Genomic DNA, 24,406 nt, shown 5'->3' on the forward strand with positions numbered 1-24,406 from the left:
AGTTCCTCAGTTGACTGTTTCCCTGGATGCAGCTTGGCAAGGTGAGCTAACTATAGGCAAGTTGAAGGTTAGCAGGTAAGATTGAGTTAGGGTGAGTAGTGAGTACCTACCTATAACTGGGTGCTACTGCTATGCAGGTCTTGACTCTTGGGTAGGCTGCAAATATGTGTGACAATTGAGGTTAGGTCAGCTGTCAGGTTATTCAGGTATGCTCATTGCTCAGGTCACATTTTTATGGACACTCGGCAAATTAAAAAACTAACATAACCTAATCTAAGCTAACCCGACTAAACCTACACAACCGCAGACTATAGGAACTAAGCACCTACCTACTTGTGCCTACATCTCATACCATGTCAAAACTCAAAGTAGAGTTCCTTGGTGGAAGATTACTCTCAGTACTTTTTATCCCAGCCCTGTGAAGAAAACTAATACTTCTAAGCTCTGAGTCACTGCTGGCCATCCACAGGAAGAAACGCTGAGACTGAGAGCTTTACCATTGTATATTGGACCAACAATCATGAATCAATATCATGAATGACTATGAACACATCATATGATCACGTAGTTGCATGGAAATTGTCACATTGACAATTTTATAACAATCCTTTTTCAAGAAATACAGTAATGATTGACATCAAAATCAACATTAAGTGGATTTAGTGATCCAAGCTTTGTCCTCCAGTTGCAGTAGCAATGGAATGATCGCATGTTTCATTTGCCAGACACTGAGTACCTGATGCACATTACAATCTGCATAGCATCTAAGCATAGTAAAGCTGCCAAAGTCCATTCATTCTAGATTTTTAACTTGATAGACTAATTTATATTGCTGTTGTAAGTTATCATTCAATATTCATACCAATAAATCAATATGTGCCCATCAGTCAACGTTTTCTGTTTCTGGCATGATCCTGCTCAGCGTGCTCTTCAGTATTGCTCCAAGATCTGCAATATTATAGCTTGTTTTTGGCCAATAAGCTCTTTTAATTTTACTTTTTTTTGCTGATATATGAGCCCGATCAACTTGCGTTTATCAACCAAAATTTCATAACTTATTCATAAGTACAACTTGATATTGATATTGCTCAGGAGTCAGGACCTCTGTCAGCCTCCTGGATACTTCGGATTGTTTTCAGTCACATGCTTCTTAAATATGATATAAGTCAATCTTAAGGGATCCAAAACATCCAACAAAACGACGTACAAGAGTACGGAAACCACCAGATAAACTTAAAAAGCGCCTTGGAACAGAGCCAAGTGGTGCTCCGCCTCCATTTGTTTGTTTACAATGATTGTAGTGCTGATGTATTTTTAGGACTCTGAAGGTCGGCTTATAAAAAATGAAACGTTTTTACAAAAGTTGTAAGGCAAGTAATATTTATCTGAAAGAACTAAAATATTCAAAAGCCAAACACTATGAAATACATGAATCGGAACAAAAAAGTAACCCAAAAATCCAGCCTAATCACCGGCTCCTAAATCTGCAACACAATCAGCACTTTTCCCCGCAACTCGTTGTCCAGACGTAAATATGCTGGTAGACAAGGCGATGTTGACATGTGATCAAAAACAATAAATCCCTTTTATGCTGCAGCCACTGGTTCAAATTATTCAGTAGGTACCTGCAGCTTCAGAGCACTTCAGTCTCTTTGCTGTTTTCTAAAAAAAAAAAATTGGATGCACATTGTGTATAGTGTTTACCTACTATACCATAAGGCATAAATTATTCATATTTGGATCGTATAAGCTGTTCATGGCTCATATATAAAAAATAAAAACGCGTCAAAATGAATAAGTTACAAAACCCTTTCCAGTCTTGTGAGTAGCTATTAAATTGGTAAATTCCGTAACGTAAAATAATGAATATCTTGGACGCTATGGACTGCCAAATGCGAATGCGGACACATATCTTCTCTCCCGAAAAACATCAAAAAGTGACATTAGCCAGAAAATATAGGATATTCTCAATTTTTTCCTCGTCATACCTTGCTATGGAAAGTAAATTCAAACTTTCCCTTAAAAAATAAGTTAGTTTTACTTTAACTTTATCAATCAAATTGAAACTTAGCAGAATAATTATAAGACTGGAGGACCTTTCCTATGAGTACTTCCTATATGAAGGCTTGTTGGACGCTTGAGCCTCGCGGCTACGCGACCTAACCCAACAACAACAACCATGAAGACTTAAATTATACGATTTTTCTAATTGAAGTACGTTTAAAGCTGTTACTTATGGGAGAAGACTTTAGGGACTGCCGATGTTTTCGTTTGACATGCTAGTACCTACATATGCATTGCAAGCGAACAGAAATTTGGGGCTTTTCGTGTAAAGATTAAAAAAGAAACAAAAAGACCGTTGTCGGTTGAAGAGAGGTACGTATGTGAACGTGACCATCATTTCACTTGAGACTATAAGGCAAAGGCAAGTGCTCCCTGCTTGAAAGCATAACTTGTCTAAGCCTGATATCACCGCTGAAGGATTGATGCTTGAGATAAGGAAGGAGTTTCGAGAGGCTGAATGTTTGAAGGGTACTGCCTCGGTTTGAAGTACATCTCGGCCAGCTGATCTTGATATATGTCTATCATCTGTAGTGTCTCCACGCTGGCAAGGCGAGCGGAATTTTTACCTAGCAATAACGAAAAAGATTCGTGTAACCGGTAGCTAATTGAAAACACCAAACGGGTTGTGGGGAAATCTTGTTAGTTTGGCATTATTTAAATCGCAGACGAGTTTAAGTCAGCCAAATGAGCGGGCTCCGACAGTGGTGTTTGTTCGCGAGACGACCGGCTGGGTACGTGGGCGACTGGAGCGGCGCTGCCGGGCGGGGGCGGGGGCGGGGGCGGGGGCGGCAGCCGCCTGCCGTCTAATGAAGCGACAAACAGGCCCATCGAGCGACCGGCAGGCGACGAGTAACAAGGCGCCGCGCAGGGCTCACAGTGCCGTCTCGGGTGCCTCTGAGCCCTGCAGCCTCCGTCGACGGGATGAAAGGAGAGGCCAGCCACGCTACCATAGTATGTTTCCTTATTGTTTAGGCATAAAACATTGTCAGATTTAAATGCACAAGTAAACTGAAAGTTAAATAACTTGGTGTCAGGCATTAAATATGAAAGCAAGACAGCAAGACATCTTCATTCTACGGATGTAATGCCGTCCCGGAAAAGGTGTTGCAAGCACCTAGCAACATACCTTAAAATTTCAGCCTCGTTAGCGTTGGAACTATTAGCTAATGCTTTGGAAAATATATTTTCATAGTTCCCTGTTGCTCCTTTTCCGTGTCAATAAATAAATAAGACGTGCCTCTATGACAACAGCGTTGGGAGTACGCCGGGATCATTCCTTCATCTTCCGACGACTGACAGGTCTTCTTTGAACCATTGGGATAAGACACACCCTTCCATTCGTCCACAACGCTACGAATCAAACATGCACGATCTCACGGAGGCGATGACCCGCGGCCGTCCAGTAAATCTCAACACGCCTTCTGAGGATGTTTAGTGTATGCGTCATGGAAGTTTACAATGCCAGGTCGCTGTTAGGTCATAGCTCACACCACGGTGACGCGGTAAAACAATGCAGGCCCTGAAATTAGCTGTGAAGCTGTCGGTCGGTCTCGGGGACTTGGCGAGGCGCCCTCTGTTGCCTGTGGAAACGGCCGCCCGTCCGTAGCGTCACCTGCCGCGCAGCCGATGGAACTGCGTATCTTTTTGTTTTGTTTTGTTTTGTTGGGTTAGGCCCTCTCGGTCTGACAAGACCATTGCAGAGCCGGAAGGATGATAGGAATTAGGGGGAGACATTGGTCTGGGCAGGCACCCTAGTGAGTCGCCGGGGCTGAACCCGTCCAGAGGACAGGCCACCCAGCCCCAAGGCACTCACTGCACCCGGCTACGGGGTGCGCTCCCTCGGGAGCAGCGGTGCCGCTCCAAGGGAGCAGCCCGCATGAGATAAAGTTGCCTGTCCAGCCCGGAGGGAGGTTGCGGCGTGGAGGAGAAGGATTTCTGTATCCTGAGGATGGAAGCACGGAAAAGGTGAAACTGCGTATCACCGAGGTCTGAAGGATGTCCTCAGCCGATATAACTGCGTTTCCAGTTTCCTCACTCTGTAAGATATCTGCACGACCAATGAAACCACATTTCACCGCTCTCTTATAGGATGTCCACGACCCATGGAACCGCGTTTCGACGCTCTGAAACATATAGCACACCCGATGAAAATACGTTTCATCACTTTGTGGTTACATATCGCTTCGGGCACAGGCTGCAATCACCGCTCTCTACCTGACTTCCGGTCCTCTCAGTGTATCCCTCCTGTCCAACCCACACTCCCATCGACCCCTTCTTAGTGACCCCTCGTCCCCAGTCCGTGCAGCTCTACCGCCTGACCGCGGTCCAGGGTCCTCGTCCACTGCCACACATCGTCTTCATCCATCGTTCCTTCCAGTGCAGAGCCTAGGAGCGTTTATACTTGCTACAAGCGTGAACGGAACCTCGAAACAAAAATATTAAATATGCATTCTGCTTATTACTCGAATAGTTTTGGAAAATCGTGGATCATGGTTAGCGGTGTTCAAATGTAGCCTTATAAATCCACACAATTCCAAGGTATTTCCCTTGGTAGCAAACTACTTGCGTCCAGAGGCACACAGCCCGTATTTGGTAGGCTGTGCAGTTTTTAACGGTTGAACATTTAACATTCATTGCATTCAGACAACATTCAAATATTCTATGGCTTCGTGAATTTTATGTCCATGTTGTGCGGCACTGCTTCAAAGCGCAAGCAATTACGCAACTGTACCCAACTGCACAAACACGTTGTTTATCCCATATCATGAAATAATGACAATAGAGAAGGACCTGCTAGAACTCAGACGCGACCTGGCGGATACTCGTATCCGTCCGGATGAAGACGTAATGGCATCCAATCTGCTCAAATCAATGACACAGCTGTCTCGAGTACCGCATTCCGTCGTGCAGGTCCGAGAAACGACCTTGGCCGCCGATATATTGAGCACGTGCAACCCAGCTGGATAACAGCTGCAGGAGAGGGTCGCTCGGCCGCACTCCTCACCACACTCGACCGTGCCACTCGTGCGGTCCCATATCGTTTCTGAAACCCTCTACGCTAACGATCCACGCACAATGACATGCCCATTCGTGAGCCCCGACTTCAGGGTCACAGCATCTCTACACCTGTACCGAACGTCCTTCACCGCGGGGGCTGAGGGGGCTCGGTGTGTGGGGGGGGGGGAGGGGGCAGTCAGCAGCACCGATTGCAGCCCGGGGCGGTGGCGACTGTGGAGGCAATACCGCGCAGGTCAACACGGGACGCCGTCGGTCGCAGGGCCGGGAGGTGACGGGAATGCTGCGCACTGTGGGGCGTGGGCGGAGCGCATCAGTAGATGTCGACGCATTTGAGGATCGATGGAGAGGTTAAAGGTAGACGAAACTTACCAGAAAACACAACTTTGATGCTCTTGTGACTTGAAAAGCTGGATTCTCCGATGCTTTCAGATGTTAGCGATTCAATAGGATTATTAGGCTATTATGGAGGTCAATGGATTTACCTATCAATCCTGGGAAAGCCACCGACAAGAAGTCTTTTAGTACAGTACAGTATGAAGAAAAATATGTAATAGACTTATAAGTTGTTAGGGATAACGCATAATAAATAAGGACGAACCTGCAAAACGACGTTCGGAAACTTGTAAAAACATCTCACTTTTTCGGATTCAGATAATGCAAGCAAAAATCACGATAAGGCCAACTCCAACACTTTAAAGACAAAGTTATGTATCATGCTATGCCGAACACCCCTTAGATGTGGAATCCCCCAGTTTGAACTGAATCCAATCGGTAGCAATCACTTTCGAAGCTCGCAATGATCGGTCGGATGAAAACATGGCCACGCGCAGCGGCAAGAAAAACCAAGGTCTTCAGATGTTCACACAAGGCAGTCATTGTTGAATCCTGACAGCATGGCTCTAGAGGCCATCATACTGGCCGTGAACTTGACGATGAAGGGGCTCTGTTATTTTAACAGCAGCAGATAACAGCAGACAGGCTGCAGAAGAAAATGTGTCTCTGTCTGCACTCTTGAGAAATGTCAGTAGATAACAAGGAGTAGCATCATAATTCAACCAATTAATGACGCATCTAGATCTCAAGAGCTTTTAATGGTGTCTCACATACGACGCAAGTCGTAATTACGCTTCCCATCCAACGCAGACGAAGAACAGCCGTTCGCCACTATTGCGTCGGTCGGCTGGTTCATTTGGCCGGGGAATTAGCCTAATCTACAGCTGCGACCGGTGCCGGGTTGCACATTAACCCGGCAGTTGCTGGGGTATTTCGCCACCCACCGTTTGCTGGGGGGGGGGGGCGTTAAACGCCCCCAGCCGGTAACTCGAGAACCAATAGGCGCAGCGAAACGCACGAGGCGGCAAACGAAAGAGCGCGACGAGACGCTTCAGATGAGTACTTTAAAGTTGAATTTTGAGGTCACAGGTCGGGTCAAGGTCAGGTCAAACACCTGAAATCGGGCTTTCAGTAGCATGGACTTCAGGACTTCACAATCGGCGCCTCTCGTCATAAACTCTGTCAAAACGGTGCACAATCCATCATATAAGGCCTACAATAGTGTCCGCTCCATGTAGGGGTCAGTCAAGCATAGGTCAGGGTCAAGGTCAGGTCAACCGGGTAGGCACATATCCCCGAAAATCAAAACTGATATTCGCAGCCTGTGACACATGTTTTATAGGTAATTTGGGGCGTGGAACACGATGGTGACATTCATTTTATCATATGTGTACGTGTTTGGCTCAAAAAGTTCAATTTAAGAAATGCATGTATCATGGTCGTGAAGTATTCACGAAAAATTGCCAAGATTCAGTTCAAGATTATGGAAAATGCGGAACGATAATCAATAATCGAAGATAGCCATTTGATTGTTCATGGTATTGGCAGTCTAATGGCGTTTACGGCATGTCTCTATGTCTATTCTGTGATTTTATATGATTTTTTGAACATATGCCGTTTTTGGTCGAAAACTCGGAAATCATGACGTCACTAAAACCTTGATATCTCAAAAATTTTCCGACCGATTTTTTTGAAACTTTGTCACAATAAACTTCAATCAATTCCCTACAGGTACCCAAAATTTGGCGCGCCTGCGGCGCGCCGTTTTTATGCTATGGCCCGGCGAAAAAAGTGGGGGCGTTTAACGCCCCCCCCCCCAGCAACTCGCGGGTTAAAGGAAAAGGGCCACCTTCGTGAAATATGAAGATATCGTTGTTTTTCATTTTGACATTATTATTTTTCATTTTCTTTTTAAAACTGGTGCCAGAAGTGCACAATTCGCGAAAAAGTATTTAAAACTATTTAACATATTGGTACTATGTTGATACTCTCTACGGCACCTACTGTGTATGATGGCATAGCGATGACGTCACACTCAAGCCAATCAGCGCTCAGAAGACAGACTCGTCGGATTGTGTCAGATAAGCTGATTGGTTAAAGCTGAGCTGCTTGGAGCTGATTGGTAAAAAACCAAAGCCTCGCCGCGGGTGGCTGTATTACAGGGTAAGGACGCATTCCTGGGATAAGGACGCATTCCTCTTTTAAAATTGCCGATACCTACGAATGGAAGCCGAAATCGGCCGTAAGGAGATAGACTGGAGGGTTTTCGGACACGGGCTACAAGATGGCTATCTCAGTTTCAATCCCCATGTTAAAGGTGACCCTTTTCCTTTAACTGGCATATCGTCCCGTCCGGTCTCTGGGGACACTGGGTGCGCCGATCATTAGGGTAGCCGACCGATACAGATCGGCTCCGGACACGTACAGGGGGATGTCACCACGCTGAGGTGGGGACGGGAGAGTCGCGCGTCGGGCAGTAGGTAGAGGCCTCCGAGCTAACTCCGTGGGGTAAACGTTGGATCAAACATAACATTGGTGTTGTGTCGTCGATACCAGTGATCTGAGCTTGTCGAGTCATTTTCAGCGGTGTGGGTTTATGATACGATGGAAATCTTTGGCGCTTATCCAGGGTTTTCCGATCGGATTAGTCAGAGTACGTACATAGGTACATAAATACATAAGTGTTAAAATATGTACTTATCAGCGACAACTTGGTGAATCTTTTCAGTTTGCACCATTCAGACAAGCTGAGACAAACGAACATCGAATCGACATCGGTGGTCTCTCGTTTTACGTTTTCCTCTGGAGTCCTAAACATAGCTCAGCCAATAACTGGAAGTGACAGGGACTCTACTGGACGTTAATTGGGTGAGACAGTGGCTCAAACAACACATCCGTGTTCCTTATCGATTGGTCAAAACTAAGTTTTAAGCCTGTTAGAGAAGTGCCATTTCAGTCTACTGTATCGGTACTTGGATGCATGCAGGACGCTTCTGGCTAGCTGCTAAAGGTGCCCTTGGATGTTAAATGTTTCTCGCCTGTAGAAATATGGGCTCCTAATAACTCAGACAAAAAAGATTGGTTTTATTCTAAGCGGCGATAGATATAATCAATCAATCAAGGTACACATAATATTCAAGTTACTGAGCTACAGTCAGGACGTTCTTAGCCGGATAGTTGAAGCTTCATCATTTTCTTTCCTCAGTTTTATTTTGAAGTGTTTAACGCCAACTGTAAGTATTCAGAACATCTGAGCACTCTCAATATCCGAATTCTACCTCCAATGCTGTCAGTGACGTGTGCTTACATCGCTCTCGCCACTCAAACTAGACGAGCCCCTGGCGGGCCGTCCGTTTTATAAGGCCCTTCCAGATTCCTGTGCGCCACCGGGATGCATACGAGCGTCGATGGCTCTGCTCTCTATTGTCTAATAATGTCGCAGCTGCTGCTGACTCAGCACCACCCTACTTCCCAAACACTCTGTCGCTTCCGTCGCTGCTGCCCTCACCTCTGTCCCCGTAGCAGTCAAAGTTCCCATCCCTGACCTTGGCCGTTCGGGCCACAATGAGGCTCTCGGCCCGAGAGTAATTTATGATGATGATGAATTAGCGACCTAAAAGGCACACAAGCTATGGAAGCAATTTCGCGCCCGGTGGCAAGAGATCACACACTTCGCTATTGTGCCAAGTATAGTCCGGTGATGTTGGTAAAATAAAGGCGATTTTCAAAAAGACATTTGGAAGGAGCATAGTTGTTGGATATGGAAAGTTTCTGTGAGCTTTTACATTCAAAGCGGTGTGATACGGGACATAATGCTTCTGCCCATTAGGAGTTGTATTCAATATGGAATATGTTTATCTTGTTACACTTACATTGATTCTATCATTTAACATGTGAATCCGTAATAAATTGCGTTAGCAAGCAATGAAAAATATCGAATGGAATTATTTTGGGAGCTGTCCCGAGACCATTTGTGTAGATGCGCAGAAGTCGCCGTTGCAGACCACAGGCTGGCCAACTGCGGACAGAATTAGCCGCCAATCTCGTCATGGAGTCTCCGCCCACACCGACACACTGCGTCTGGAAATGACCGGTTCGCCTCACACTGGATAGCTTCAGGCAACCGCCCATAGATGGCACTGGTAGCGCGCGCCTGAAGGTATGCTGTGCCGCAAGGCTCGGTATCGAAAGACCGGCACCAGTGCGTGACGCACAAACTTGTTATGTTATTTACACGACTCATCAGACGTTTTACCAACAAAACACAACACGGTAGGTAAGATTCACACTGGCAGCTCGTCAAAACACCGGCACACCACGCAACTCGAGCTGTGTATAATGCGGCGTTGGCAGAGCCATTCGCCTCATTCTCCCTCGGCCAGCTCGCTGCCTTCGTTTTTGTATGCGCGACTGACAAGCAGCGGCGGCTGCGTGCTGACACGACCGGGTCGGGCGCCAGCGACCGTCGGGGACTGCGTGTGTGCGTGTCAGCGCGGCGGCCAGGGCGCGGCGCCGTGGTCGTCCGCGTGGGGCCGGGCCGGGGCCGTATCGGCCCGGCGACAGATAACGCCCTCCCTCCGTGCCGCTCCTGTAGTACTTCACAACAGCGCGACGAGACGGGCGAGTCTGTCGCCACAGAGCTCCACCTCTATTACCTTAGATACTGTCGGTCACACATTATTCCACTCGTGGCCAGCAGTGTCTCAAAACTGAAACACAGTAAGGGGAGCCCAGCCCACCACGGCCTCGGCCGACGCCAACGTTGCCTACGCCCGCTGACACTGATGCTGGCTCTGCGGTATATCAGGTTGCCCGATGTTATACTGTCTAAGTCAGTGGTGAGTAGGTGATGGGTGACTGTGGTGGTTGGTTTCTGGGTGTGGTTCCTAACGGCACGTTGAGTAGCGATGTGACGCATGGACTCGGATTACTCAAGATGCATCGTTTACTTACGTAGGTGTCTCCTTTCTGTTTACGTATAATAATATCGATGTTTACACAACACAACACGCAGTAGGTGTTATAATAAATCGATAGAGGGGCCAGGAACCAATCGATGAGAAGAAAGTCAGCACCTGCGGGCATATGAAAGTGATCTCCGCTTGTCAGATCCGCCGGAATCCGAGAAACTTCTGGCAGCTACTAACTACAGTCTCAACGAGTAACTAAAGCTACAGGTGACGGCACGGAGAGAGAAACACAACACGCGTTTTACGGCACAATATAACACGCATGCTTCACTCCGCGTGCGAGGTATGGGACGGGGGGAGGGGATGGTCACAACGCACGACAGGGGCTCCCCAGGTGGGGAGGGGGAGGAGGGACGCAGTAGCACGCATCGCATATCAGAGCAGTTCCGCTGGCTAACGCACGTCCCCTCCCCTTCAGCGGACCTATACCTACCGTAGCACATCTTCTGATCAATCCCATGGTTATATATTTTGTCGGCAACAGCAAGAAGGCATGAGTACTGTATAAACGGTGTGTCTCCCTTTAACTTGATGAGCAGGGTGAATAATCGAAAGCCAATAAAAGCCAAACGCATAGCAACATGATTCACAGGAAAACGTTTGAGTGTAACGCAAATATGACAACCCACTGTTGCTCGGGGGTAAGGGAGGGCAGACGTGACAGGATCGCTATGGGAGGGGAGGGGAGGGGGACAGGGTCGAGAAGGTGGCACTGGGGGCGGGGTGGGGGGGGGGGGGGGAGAGGGACGCCCGTGCGTGTGCGCGCCGTCGTCGGTGCCAGACGCAGCGGCCCGCTTACCGAAGGTGACGCTGGCCTGTTTGGTCGAGTTGGCTGAGGAGCGGCGACGGCGCGCCTCGGCCGGCCCGCTCGCCGTGCAGCCCATGATGGCGCCCACCCAATCACCTGCGCCGCTCACCGGGGGTCATCTCACCACCTGCGCCGCGCACTGGGTATCCTTCTCACCACCTGTACCACACGCCTCTCACCTCCGCGCTCACACTCACTGCTCCGTCTGTCGCGCAGACGTCTGCCCGATCAGCCCGGTCTCGTCCCGTGTCACCTCGCCGGCAGTCGGCTGACCACTGCCTGCCCGCGCCCGGCCGCCGCCGACCGACCCGAGCCGTCGGTGGGCCGCCGCGGGGTGCTATCGACGACCCGATACGGACACGACCCGCCCGGCGACGCACAGGCGTATCGCACGCGGCGCGGGCAGACAGACAGGAGGCGACGAATCTGGAGAGCACACACACCGGCGCTCCTCGACCACCGCCGTGATTTACCGACTGGCTCCTCTCGAGTGGAGAGCCGCGGGCGCTGCGGGGGTCCGCAGCGTCCGGGACGGGTGGGGTGTGACGGAGAGCCCCTCACTCGTCAGTGACGTCACTCGGCGGGGGACAGGGAAACACATGAGACCTCACCGCGACAGGTAAAAACAAGCAATACACAAATATGATCACATTCATTGTTCTGTTGGAATGCCTATTCGTAAAACACAATTTGATTTTACTTATAAATAACGTTTATTCGAGCCTTACCTAAATCCGGGCACAGAAGTCACGATGATGGATCACGGACAGTTGCCGTGCAACTGACAGTCATAGAAGACGGATCCAGCAAGAAGATCCAAACCGACAGACCGTTTAATTCCATCGACCAGACTGACGGCAGAAGCATTGGCCGCACCCAGTAGTGAACACTCGGCAGACTCCATGACAGCTCCGGTGGAATCCGGCAGACATCAGTCGGCCCCCGCGGACGGCACCGGAAGCCCTGCACTGACCCGGTTTCCAGCCGAGACCGACGGGTAGGAATAGCGCGCTATTTACCTTGGAGCGGATAAATTAAACTGTCCGGAGCCGGACCGTCCGCTGTCCGGAGTCTGTCTGACATCTCCGGCCCGGACCGCGTCCGGAATTCTGGGCCGCTCACGCACAGTGCCAGGCGGCGTCGGTCCAGGAGGATGACAGCCATGAAGCGGCCGGTGACAGCGGTGCTACGGCGCTGGACGGGGGGGGGGGGGGGGGGTTTGTTTATCCAGCCCATAACCGTCGAAGATTGAACAGTGCAGAATACAACAGCCCGGCTAATGGACGGACCGAGGCGGGGCCTCTGACGGCGCTACATCCCCGAAGGAGGGGGAGGGGAGCAGCAGCGCGTCACGACTGCCGACGTCACCGAGACGCGCCGCCGACGAGCAACGTCAGCAGACGGGATCGGCGCCAGCTCCGGACGGCGGCGGCCGCGCCCCTGCACCGGCCGCCGGCCAGCGGAGCGGCGCCGGCCGCCGGCAGACGACAGCAAGCAGCTGGAGCACAGTAGAGCCCGGCAGTTGTCAGACGACAGGACGCGACTGGAGCACAGTAGAGTCCGGCAGTCTTCAGTCGACAGCGGGCGGCTCGGGCACTACTGAGCCCGGTGGTCGTCAGCAGACCCACTGAATTCACGCTGAATTACGCCGTTCCGGGCCAGGCTGATATTTACACAGAACGGCGCCATTTCGGCAGGCTAGCCACTCAACCTTTCCGAAACAAGATCGCTTTGACGAGTTTGACATATGTAAGCCCGAAAAGCCTCCGCTCCAGCATCCCTGCCAATCTCAACCATGACAGCTCTGAATTAAACTCAGCTGCACAGTCAGTCTGCGGGCCGTTACGTTTTGATTCACAGTTGCAATGGTTGGCTTCTAAAAGAATACGAGTTGCAGAACAGCTTGCACCGTTGACACCTTAGCCGCCGCCCGCCAGTAAATAAACTATCACGCAGCTCCAGGTAAGCCAGAGATCAGAAGTTGGTGGACCGTGGTGCGACCAATCCGATGGGCCGTACTACTCTGGGTCAAAGGTGGAACCTTACCACCTGGCCTCCACCGCGCTCAGGTCACCGTCGCGTCGGTAGCACACCATTCTGCACCGTTTATTTATTTTATTTTTTTACAGCAGCGTTTCAAAATATATCGTCATCTAACTAAAATAAGTCACGTTCAGCTTCAGTGATCAATGCTCAATCGACAGTCTAGTGTTACCATTTGGCATTCAGGCATGTCGAAATGGAAGATTCCTAAATGTCGACACAATAACCGAATTACAGCATGACCTTTTCATGGTGCGTCAGTAAGATATCGAATATGAAGAGCTTCGGAGCCAGTACCTACCTACAGGCTACAACTTACAAGGGCAGTGCAATCAAAATTCTAATGCAAAAGTCGAAACACAATGAAGAGGTGGCGATCCAAATGTAGCCTGACGATTCCCAGAGAAGAATATGGATCGTGGGTCGTCCTTGTAAGCCAGCTAACAAGCTAGGAAATAAACTGCACATCTACGGTACCAAAATTCGTATCCATCATGTGGTTATCGATCTTGGAGGATCTTGGAGGATCTTGGTTACTTGGAGGTCGTACGGCTATCGTTTTAGCTTTCATAGATTGGATGGCCAAAAACCATGAGCTCCGACATCAGGACTCGGAGACCCGCCTTCCTCGTGACGTGTAGGTATCTTCCCTGAACGGGGAAGTCGCAGGCATAGTAGCGAGCCATCCACTCCAGCAGAAGCCGGACGGTGAGGTGACGACAGAGTACATCCGAGTCGTTCGGCAGGGGCTCCGAGCTGACATACACCTTGGTGTTCCTTTTATGGACTTTATTTTCTGCCATTGGTGCGGCGTACAGAAAGCCGATGACCTGGTGCTGCATGCCGAGGTCGACCGTCCACACCTGCTCTTTGGTCTTGAACAGCGTCGACGTTCGGACAGCTTCCACCAGAAGGCCGTCGGTGCCGTGGGACGGAGGCGCGCCGCGGTTGGTGGACATCCACGCCGGTCGGCCGAGAGCCACGTTCTCGCCCAGAGCCTGACAGACGAAGCGCCGCAACAGACCGCAGGTGGCATCGTTGAGCTGGTACTCCGAGCTGAACACCACGACACAGTGCTCCAGATCACCGGCGTTGTCTGGCTGGTTGGCGGCCCAGGGCATGTCGGATGCTGACATCATCTCTCCATCACTGCGGATGAACTTTCCCTCGCGAATCAGGTCATCCAAACCGACCCAGAAACTTTCCGGCGACGGAGGCAGATGACCGGCGCTCACCAGACCCCGGTAGGTATCCTCCGAGCCACCCGGCCACACAATGCCCGCACGTTTGGCGCAGAATCGCGAGGCTGCCGTGAAATTCATCGCCGGAGCCACGGTGTTGATGAACCAGGTACCGTCGAAGTTCAGTAGCTCCTCGGGACGGATGCCGGGCGGGCCCTCCAGCTGCAGCGTCCAGCTCTGTGAGCTGTTGTCGCCAGTGGAGGCAGTGATTCCCTGGGAGAAGAGTCGGCAACTATCGGCGGTCAGCTCGACGGCCAGGCAGCGCGGCTCCTCCTCACACAGCTGGCGGCAGGTGTCGCTGTCGACGGCTGACTCGGAGCGGAGCAGGGCGCTGTCGTCGGCCCGACCGCCGGGCGCCGGCACCAGCTCGCCGCGCGGCACGCACCCGTCCTCGGCCGTCCGGTTAGCGGCGTGGCGGCAGACGCAGACGTCCGCCCGACACTCTGACCACGGTACGACCAGCCGACAGTCCTCGTCCCTCTCACACGGCTCGTCGAGAAAGGCCAGGCCCCGGCGCGCCGCCAGCACCCACGGCTCCTCGGTCGGCTCCAGGCGGTCCGGTACCGGCCGGCGGACAGACAGCAGACACAGCTGGTCGCTGGGACGGTAAGCGGTACCCAGGCAGTGGGGCCGGCTCAGACACAGATGGCGACAAGAGGGCTCCAGCACATCGTTCACCGTGGCCAGCACCAGGTCGGTCGGCAGGGTTCCGTTGTGTTCGCCGAGCTCACTCATCCGGTACGCCTGAGGTGGCAGGCGGAGTTCACCGCTGGCCAGACGGGCGGTGAAGCGTTCCAGTGGTGTCAGAGCAGTGGCAGAGCCCGCTATCACCATCACCATCACCAGCAGCGGCAGACACAGCCGCGCGTGGTGAGACATGGTGGCCGAGTGAAGGAGCCGCCGAGGGTCCCCCCGCTGTGGCCACCATCGACCGCGGGTCACAGCTCCGTTGCCGGGCCACGGGCGCACCCGCACAACACCGCCGCCTCCTTACTAGCCTCAGTGCAGTGGATGGACTGCTCTTACACCCCCCCCCCCTAAAAACGCACAAAAAACACACAGTGACTGGCACCGACGCTGTGGACATGGCCTTATGTAAAAGATATTATAATGCGTCAAAGTTCATAAGCTGTGATATATCCTTTAATGGTAAAGTGAATTGTGACTATTCATGGCAATTTTGTACAGTATGGATATTTAATGGATCGAAAATTCCATACACATAGCATGCAACCACATCACCTCAGTCTTACCACCCTCCTCTAGAAAAGAGAGGTGACTGCAATTGTGTTCTTTTTCAGACCAGGCACCAAACTACCTAGCTAGGTAAAATCGAAAAACCGTTTTCAGAATAATATAATCCAACGGTGGTAAATTTGTTTGCAATAGCCCAATACATAATCCTACATATGCTTGCTAAATTTTGCATGCAAATTGTTACATTTGAGACTTGGACTGGGTATTAGATGCAAAATAATCCAAGCATTGGTGCAAGAGGATTTTGGTGCAAGAGGCCTCTGGTTCATTCAATTTGACACACCACTCAGTGAAACCATGAGATTTTCATAAGATTCAGAGAAAAAAGTACAAATAGTGCGAGTCCCGTGTATTTCAAACTCTACTTCCATTCCTAACGGTCATAGCGTGCTCTAGAATAAATTCATTCAAAACAATCGGAATGAATAACATCCACAATATACTGGTTATCAAAATATCATTTTGCCACCTCCGTCCAACAGAGCCCAACCACCGCGTCTCGGCCCGACTGGCCTCGTCCTGGCCTCGCCGCCCGGCCGGCTACTGCTTGTGCTTGGCGATGCAGGCGAGGACCTCCTCCACGTCCTCTGAGGAGCCCAAGAAGATGGGCGACCGCTGGTGGATCGCCTCCGGCTGGATGTCCAGGATGCTCACCGAGCCGTTACTCGACTTGCCGCCGGCCTGCGAACGAAGCAGAACGTCAGAAGGAGTGTAGATTAGGTAGTCTATCTACACACACAGGGGCTGGATACGGAGGCCAAACGGGACATTCTGATACAGGGTACTGCATCTCATACACAGAGTTTCCTAGTTTGACACTGCTTCCCCGAACGTCGCCGGCCGAGTTCGGCTGAGAATTATGCCTGAGACTGCCACTCGAGCAGTTGGCAGTGTTGGTGATTGATAAATGAGATCCGGCGTTTTTTACACCTTATTGCTGCGGTGTCCCGGAATTTGTCGATGTGAATGGGAAACGACATCCAACTGAAAGTTTCGATCACGCCTCCGTGGCGTGATGCGCGTGACCAGTGGCTGTATGAGGAGGCGACACCCACCCAGCCGGGCAATGTGTGCCCCAATGCAGCGGCCCAGTTGCTAAGGCTGGCTCTGTCATGTCAATGTTTACTTATTTGTCTGGGTTTTTAGCCAGCAGGCAGTTATACTTTTAGGTCGTAACGGGGCACGTTGTTCCCGACAGCATTGGAGTTAACGGCAATTTGCACGTGAGCGCCCGCGCCCGTCACTAGGTAACTACTTCCGAGTCACGTGTTCCACGAGCGAAAATTTTCAATCGGCTTCATTCCACTAGCCATGTCCGAAAGCGCTCCTTCCGAGCATGTTTTAACGCACAGTCCCATTCTACGTGCGCGGCGGCTGGCAATGAGCTTACGGTAGGCGAAATGAGAAATGAAATGACGATTATGTGTCTCCTCAGCCTTTGCTCAGCTCTCGAAAAAATCAAACACGGGCGCCCTTCTCCTCCTTCATACCCCCCTCCCCCCTCCCAGCAATGGCGGCGCGATCGTTCCAATTCTTCCTCCCTCACCATAGCTCACCTGTTCAATGATGAAGGCCATCGGGTTACACTCGTACATGAGGCGCAGCTTTCCCTTGGGCGCGTCCGCCGTGGCTGGGTACATGAAGATACCGCCGTATTTCAGCGTGCGGTGCACGTCAGCGACCATCGAGCCGATGTAGCGGCCACCATACGGCTTCTGATGGATACACAGGCGGGGGAAGGAAGTCAAACAGAGGCACTACTGACACTAGTCCACCTACAGAGAAATCCGCACCGGCTCCAGAATATAATCCCAGACCTTTTTTCTGGTCCTAATAAAATGCGTAAAAACTTGCTCATTCACCTATGCACTGTCTAAATCAAGCATAAGACCCCCCTCCCAAAAAAAAAAAAATTGTCACTTGGTAACGTCCTAGACAACGGAACGAAAACAACGCAAAGGCTCAATATTTACGACGTTACGAAGCAATGTTTACGAAAGGAAAGAAATGGATGTAATTACTTATAAATCATTCATGTCTGCCACTGCCATTTACCAGCTACTGTCGCGGGTCCCCCAATTCACGACATAGAAAACGTGCTCGGCACGACACAACTGATTACTGTGTGGCGGTTGCCGCGGCTGCACCGCTACCTCGCTAGGTAAAGTGTTTATCGCACGTGGGTCGCCAACATAACGTCAAACATAAAAGCAAGAGTCCCTGAGAAACGACTGGTCATCATGACATATATAAAAACGTTAGCATGCAACACCCCTTTCCAACATTCATGGAAATAAAACGAAACTGACCCATGTAATGCATACGGAGTCGGAGTATGTATGGGAGAAAGGTCAAGTTTTGTCAAAAAGTGTCCCATTCCTACACAGTCCCCTAGCTAGGTGCTGTGTATAAATCGATAGGCAGGAACACTAAGCTGTTTTGGAAACTAACGAAGCTTAAGGCAGAAAGGGAACCGTCGCTGTTTGAGCACTGCGTGTGGTGGACTGCGAGGGAGATAGCTGGCGGATGGTAGAAGGACGCTCGCCATTCGAGGCAAGGGAGACAACCAATAGCCAGTGGACAGAGTACAGTCGTGTACAGGTTGATGGTCCGCTACTCTTTATCCACCGGGTTCCTATGGCTCAGCATTGGCAGCAGCCGCCTGGTACCGGTAGGCTGTGCCGCATGACCCGAGAGTGAAGCGGCACAGTCTACCCACGCCGTTTGACATCGGCTCGGGTCGCCGGGTGGATCGCTTTGTAGACCAGCTGTTGCGTCAGACCAGCGCGGGGGGAGGGGCTCGTCTCGGTGGTTGGCGTGGGCTGGGCGAGTGGTGTGGGGCGTGTTGGTGGACCATGGGGGCTGGGCGGGTGTGTGTCGTCACTTGCTGCATTGCACATTTTGCGTCGCTTAACAATTGCATCCCTGTTTTTGCTAAGCGCAATGCACGGAAGACCCAGCGAATATACATAATTTATTTTACTTGTGCATTGTGCAAAACGTGATTTGGCACGGTATCGAGGCAACCATAGGTCTTGTGCCACATATATGCATGATATTTAGGCAATACGTTTATGAAACTGGTAGATTGATCCTGGATGTCAATTCGTATGCTAAATGTCGACATGTATTAAATGAACGAACGAATGAATCAATCAATCAATCGACAATTGACATGCCTAGGTATAAAACCGTATAAATGGCTCGCAACCACTAAAATCAAACCAGATCCTAACTCGGAAAAGTATCCGGAGCCCCGATGAGGCTCGAACCGGGACTCCACGTCGAAAGTTTTGTTAATGATCCATCATCATTCCACCAAGCTAAAGCAACCGGCAACCGAAACCACAAAAAACATTCATTGACTTTGCTGCCGACCTCCCGGCCCCGCCGCCCGCCCGGCCAGACTTTGACCCGGACGCGGCCACCATCCGGTGTAGCTCGGCGTAGGAGTGCTAGACTGTCAAACTGACCGGTAGTGAGAGGCCCGGTTCGAGACGCATCGCGTGCTGGATGTTTATTTCTGTGTGGGAGGCTTTGCCATTAGTCCACTCTTCAGAAAGATTATTTGGTGACAGGTCTGTTTTCTTTCTTTGCTGCAATTCATGAGGAGACCGTGGACCCTTACTTGTCCTTCCGCACCCCATTTGGGAGATGGGTGTTTGGACCCCCCTGGGTTTTGTGAATATCTCTAAAGCGAATTTTTGGAGGGTGGATTACGATCGTTCTATGCGACAAGTGACCACACACACCCAGCCCCAGGTCCGCTCACTCCCTCCCCACATCACCCCCGCCCCACACCACACTCCAGCCCGCCTCTCCACCGAGCCGAGCCAAATCGACAGGCCTGACCCTTACCCCCCCCCCTCCTCCCCCCAGCCGGTGTAACGCAGCGTCCGGTCTACCAGGCGACCCGAGCCGGTGTCATACAGTGTGGGTAGGCTGTGCCGCTTCACTCTCGGGTCATGCGGCACAGCATACCGGTACCAGGCGGCTGCTGCCAATGCTGAGCCATAGGAACCCGGTAGATAAAGAGTAGCGGACCATCAACCTGTACACGACTGTACCACCTGCGTCAAGATCGCCCAGTCTTGGCGCGGGTGACACTGTCTTCTTCCTATGATCTACTTCCCCCCCCCATCTATTACCATCCCCCGGACAGGAGGACTCACTCACCGGTCCCTGCTTCTTGCTGTTGACGTACTCGCGGATGGCGTCGTCCCACTTGTTGGCGTAGCCCTCGTTCAAGCTGTAGATCTTGCCGCGGGGCTTGATCCGCATGTTGGGGTCGGTCAGCACGAACTCACCGATGGCCTGTCGCAGAGATTGACGGGTACGGGGACGGGGTCAGTCAGCCTGGTCTTGGAGGAAAAGAAACACTAGCCAAATGTAACAATCCTCACTGGTTTAATAACTCGCATTTCACTCCAACCACCTTTGTGAGTTAACAACGTAATTCTATGCGTAGTTCTATAGTTCAACGTGAGTTAACAACGCAGTTCTGTACGTGCTGAGAAGCAAGAGCATACAGGTGGAATAACAAACTAGAGCTAGGAGCAAAAAGCTCGCAAAATACACGCTATTCAAGTGCTTAAGTTTATATGATGCATACTTTTCCCGTAGATTTGTCTAATCAGCGACGTACAACAAACAAAACGACGTTCGTAACACAAGTGAGTAAAAACCTGTGTAATGTCTAATCACGTATGCCGATAACTGATCACATACGGTGATTTTTTTTGACAATGTGTGTTCCATAGCGTCCCCCACAAATCACAATGTCCCCTAAATCTGACCGAACCCTCCCTCTCATCCCACCCTTTCCCTGCCCACTCCGCAGCCTTTCGTCTCCCCCATCCCTCACCTCCCCGTCCCCCAACCTCCGCCCGTCCGTCATACCGGGTCGAGCATGAATCCGTTGACTCCCTGTCCGGTGCTGAGCACCATCATGGTGGCGCTACCGTAGAGAGCGTATCCGGCGGCCACCAGGTGGCGGCCCGCCTGCAGCGTGTCGCCCACGGTAGGAGCGCCGTCCGTGGTCCGCCTGTGGGGTAAGGGGAGGTCAGATTGGGGTCAGGTTAGGGTCAGGGCATCAGCGTGTCGTCCACGGTCGAAGGACCGTCTGACGTCCGTCTGTGAGGCGGTAAAGGCAGGGTCAGACCGGTGGCGAGGGGTGGTCAGACCGGTGGCGAGGGGAGGGGATCAGCGTGTCGCCCACGGTCGGAGCGCCGTCGGTGGTCCGCCTGTGGGGTAAGAGGGGGCAGGGTCAGGCCGGTAGTGACGGGCGCCGGGGAGTGGGGACAGGGTCAGATAGGGAGCAAGAAGGCATGGTCAGACCGGCAGAACAGAAACGAAACCAGTCTCCGGGATTGGAAAACGGGCCACTTGACCACTGGGGTTCAAACAGGAAATTCCGAACAGTCGAGTTTTGAAGCAAATATTTTGCTCGTAAAAAGGAGGGATAGTCTTCTCAAGCATCCTTGAAGAACATAACCTACATCCTATTCACTTCAAATGAGCGATGCTTTGTCACAATTCACGGCAGGCCGTTCCTATCAGGGGGCCTCGAAAATCAAACGCCAGGGCCTTGATGCGATCATGAAGTAACAGTAGACATAACGTGAGTTTCACAATCACAAGCCGTGGTGCTCGGAAAACCCGGCTACTTAAACCCAAACATGGCGACAAAGAGCATTGCCCTCCGCGGCTCTTGTGGTGCTCAGCCTCCGATACACTGCTTATGTAGGTCACGCTTGTTTACGTTGTTTTTAGCTGGAACCATGGTTCACGAAAGTCCGTTCTCCACTAGCTCAAGGGTCGGAAGGAAAAAGTGAGGAGAGATAACAACTGGGAGGACTTCCGAACTCAAAGTCCAGGCCACTGCTAGCGTGGCGATATGTGCATCCGGTCAATGTCGAGGATGACATCTGGAAACGCTCCAGGCGGCCAACAAAATAACTACCTGTACCTTTTCACTACAGAGGGTCGGTACTTAAACTTTACAAAAGTGTATGCAATGGCATTTTAGGTATAAAATTTATGCTGCTCTATAGTTCCAGGATAATCCCTTTACAAAGACTACTCTTGTCACTATAACTAGTATAAATTTATAGCTTTGAGCTCAACCAATCTCGCCCTCGCTCACTATTGACCTTCCCATTCAGTACACTCATCGCCGCCTCTGCAGGCGAGCGTGTCATGATGACGGCCAGCCTGTCTGGCCAATATCCCATCCCCCGCCGCTCACCAGCCAGTCCGACCAGAAACGATTGCGACAGGCGTTCCATGCCGCATGCGCCGCCCCGCCGGCAGGCCCTCCCGTATTCCAGGGACCATTAACCGGCGTTGGACTGGCCGGCGGAACGGGGAGTGTGAGGCGGCCAAGCGCGGCGCGGACGGCACTAGAAACGGACAGGGACGAAAAACAGCCGCTCTCCAGCGGAAGGGGCAGACGTAATGAACTCGGTCCCGTTCAGGCTTCAGCGCGATACGCACTATCCTTCGAAAAATAAGTTATAAATAAACACTGGATCCATGACGACAGACCAGGGAAATGTTGACGTTTGTAGGGATATCGCTGCCTTGTTTCATCACTCATCAGCCGTGTTGCGCAACCGGAGCGCTGTTTAACAGCCGCTCCGCCGGGGGTGGTGTCAGTGGCTGGATCTCCGGCGCTAGGCCGGCCCAAAGTTCACATACCACCGGTGCCGGGTAGCTCGGCCACCGCCGGCCGACCGGCGCTTTCTCGGCCCGGCTCCGCCGCCCACCCCGGCGGCGCTCCACCGCTGTCTAGGTATGCTCACCGACACAGGCTGCGGGCCAGCTGGCGCGCAATATGCAGTGGTCGGCAGCCGCCACACGGCGCACAGATGACAACGATAGACAGCGCGCCGCCAGTCTGATGTCATCCGTTCCGAACGGCCCGGCTCCCCAGCGATTGGCAAGGGGCATGATAGACCGACTGTGCCACTGTTGTTTAATTGGGCTCAGCTGTTCGATACGATATGACGAACAGCCCCCATTTCGTACATTCCTAAGCGTTTCCACAACAACGGCACGGTAAGCACGATGATCCGACATCCAATGGTTATGGTTCTTTTGCTCCCAAAACGCAGCCTAACTACAACTAATGTGTTCGATTGATGCATAGGTATGACTGCAGGGGTTCGGATGTCGGGTAAAGGTGAAAAGAAATAACTCATCATGGAATGATCCCGCTACGATTCCGTGGTACAAGAGAGTGAAAGGAACAAGTATAAAACCCACAATAAATACATTTTCAAACAATTTCAACATCTTCGGGTTTAGAGGTGTACGCCACAGTCGTCTTTACACCTGTAGCTAGACGCACAGTGGATGCAACGCGATCAAAGAACCTCTAAACCCCGGCAAAAACAAACGCCTGTCTTACTTGTAGATGCCGAAGATAGATCCGATGGAGACCAGGCAGTCGATGTTGGACGAGCCATCCAGCGGATCGAAACACACGATGTACTTCCCCTGGCACTTGTCCTCAACCTGAAATTTAACAACAGATGTTATCAGTTCGACGTTAGAATGCCACCAGTACAAGTACATTTCCTCAGTATCAGCGAGCTATTTACTGAGCTATACTAGATGACCAGTGAATCTCATTCATTTAAATCTGGTAGATAGCGTTGACTGTTGACAAGTATGGATATCGCCTCCCAATTAGCATACAACATCCTCTTTAGGTCTCCGTAACGAATTTAACCATTCTGATATTTTCCAAACTCGTGCTCGAAAACTACTTCCCAACACTGACAAGCAACATCGCATGAACGTCAGTGATGTCTCGAACAAAAGCCGCAAAAAGCCACGCAAGTGTCCCAGCGCGAGGTGGCATACACGAAAATGATCACAACTACATCCGTACTAGGCATTATTACAGTTTGGCCCACGTGTTAATCGAGCCACTGGAAGCTGCGAGCTGTGAAGCAAGACGCACGCCGGGCGCAAGGCGTTCTTAATCAGGCAAAATTGCTTGACAAAAAAATTGTAGAGCAATGCCACAGCATATGCATGGCGCCAAGCCTCACATATTTATGAATGCCTTACAATGAAATCGTGATTTTTTTCTTTGCACATTTGAGTTCAAGAAGATTGTAATGGAATCGGTCGACCTTTCTAATGCACGTACAAAACGCAAAATAAATGGATCACCCTCGGCAAAGTATTCTGGGACCCATGTGGGCATTTTCGGATGTGCTGACACAGTCTTATAGAGTGCGTCCTCGCCCCCCCCCCCCCCCCATATACGTGAGCTTTCACTCGATCAACTTTTCGACTTACTAGCTGTTAATTCCCTGGAGGGATCTTCTGGTACCGTTAATTATAAATATATAGTTTCTTTATATTTTCTTGTAGTCGGAGTCTTCTTGAGTCATAGAGAAAGAAAGGACATCTTCTACGGGGTTTATTGCTTGAGTGACACACTCATAGGCGGTATCTTAACGCAAAACATTACCGTTTCAATCGTGGTCACCAGCAATTCCTTATCGTATTATGCACTGTCTACATTATATGAATATTTCGCTTAAATGTTTCACATTTGCTATTTCCTTAATATTTTCCCCGTTACGAAGTTTATGTCCTCCTTACTAACTAACTAAAACCTTGACCTTTCTTCAATCAAAATATTTACAACAATT

General features: G+C 50.9%; 3 protein-coding genes across 4 annotated transcripts in view; all 3 read right to left on the reverse strand.

The window, feature by feature from the left end:
* The window catches only part of LOC122383154 (high affinity cAMP-specific and IBMX-insensitive 3',5'-cyclic phosphodiesterase 8A-like), a 74,453-nt gene extending 62,983 nt beyond the window's left edge, over positions 1 to 11,470 (reverse strand). Inside the window, exon 1 of one of the 2 annotated variants that reach the window (XM_043369318.1) lies at positions 11,185 to 11,470. In XM_043369318.1, coding sequence (XP_043225253.1) covers positions 11,185 to 11,269 — 85 coding nt within the window. In that variant the 5' untranslated portion in view covers positions 11,270 to 11,470. The remainder of the gene's footprint in view (positions 1 to 11,184) is intronic. The other variant, XM_043369316.1, reaches the window with a different exon arrangement.
* A 1,860-nt stretch (positions 11,471 to 13,330) lies between these two features.
* On the reverse strand, positions 13,331 to 15,356 carry LOC122383135. The gene has a single exon (XM_043369285.1). The coding sequence runs from the start codon at positions 15,354 to 15,356 to the stop codon at positions 13,797 to 13,799; it is 1,560 nt and encodes a 519-aa protein (XP_043225220.1). The 3' UTR covers positions 13,331 to 13,796.
* Positions 15,357 to 16,068: 712 nt separating this feature from the next.
* Positions 16,069 to 24,043, reverse strand: LOC122383153 (fructose-1,6-bisphosphatase isozyme 2-like). The gene is made up of 5 exons (XM_043369315.1): positions 23,146 to 24,043; positions 20,634 to 20,778; positions 19,911 to 20,048; positions 17,291 to 17,449; positions 16,069 to 16,415 (listed from the first exon to the last, which is right to left on the reverse strand). Exons 1-5 carry the CDS (start codon positions 23,310 to 23,312, stop codon positions 16,275 to 16,277), a joined length of 750 nt encoding a protein of 249 aa, XP_043225250.1. The 5' UTR covers positions 23,313 to 24,043; the 3' UTR covers positions 16,069 to 16,274.
* Between the last annotated feature and the right edge of the window lie 363 nt (positions 24,044 to 24,406).

The sequence above is a fragment of the Amphibalanus amphitrite genome, unplaced genomic scaffold, assembly GCF_019059575.1.
Source record: "Amphibalanus amphitrite isolate SeventyFive unplaced genomic scaffold, NRLGWU_Aamphi_draft 000156F_arrow, whole genome shotgun sequence".
Lineage (NCBI taxonomy): Eukaryota > Metazoa > Arthropoda > Thecostraca > Balanomorpha > Balanidae > Amphibalanus > Amphibalanus amphitrite.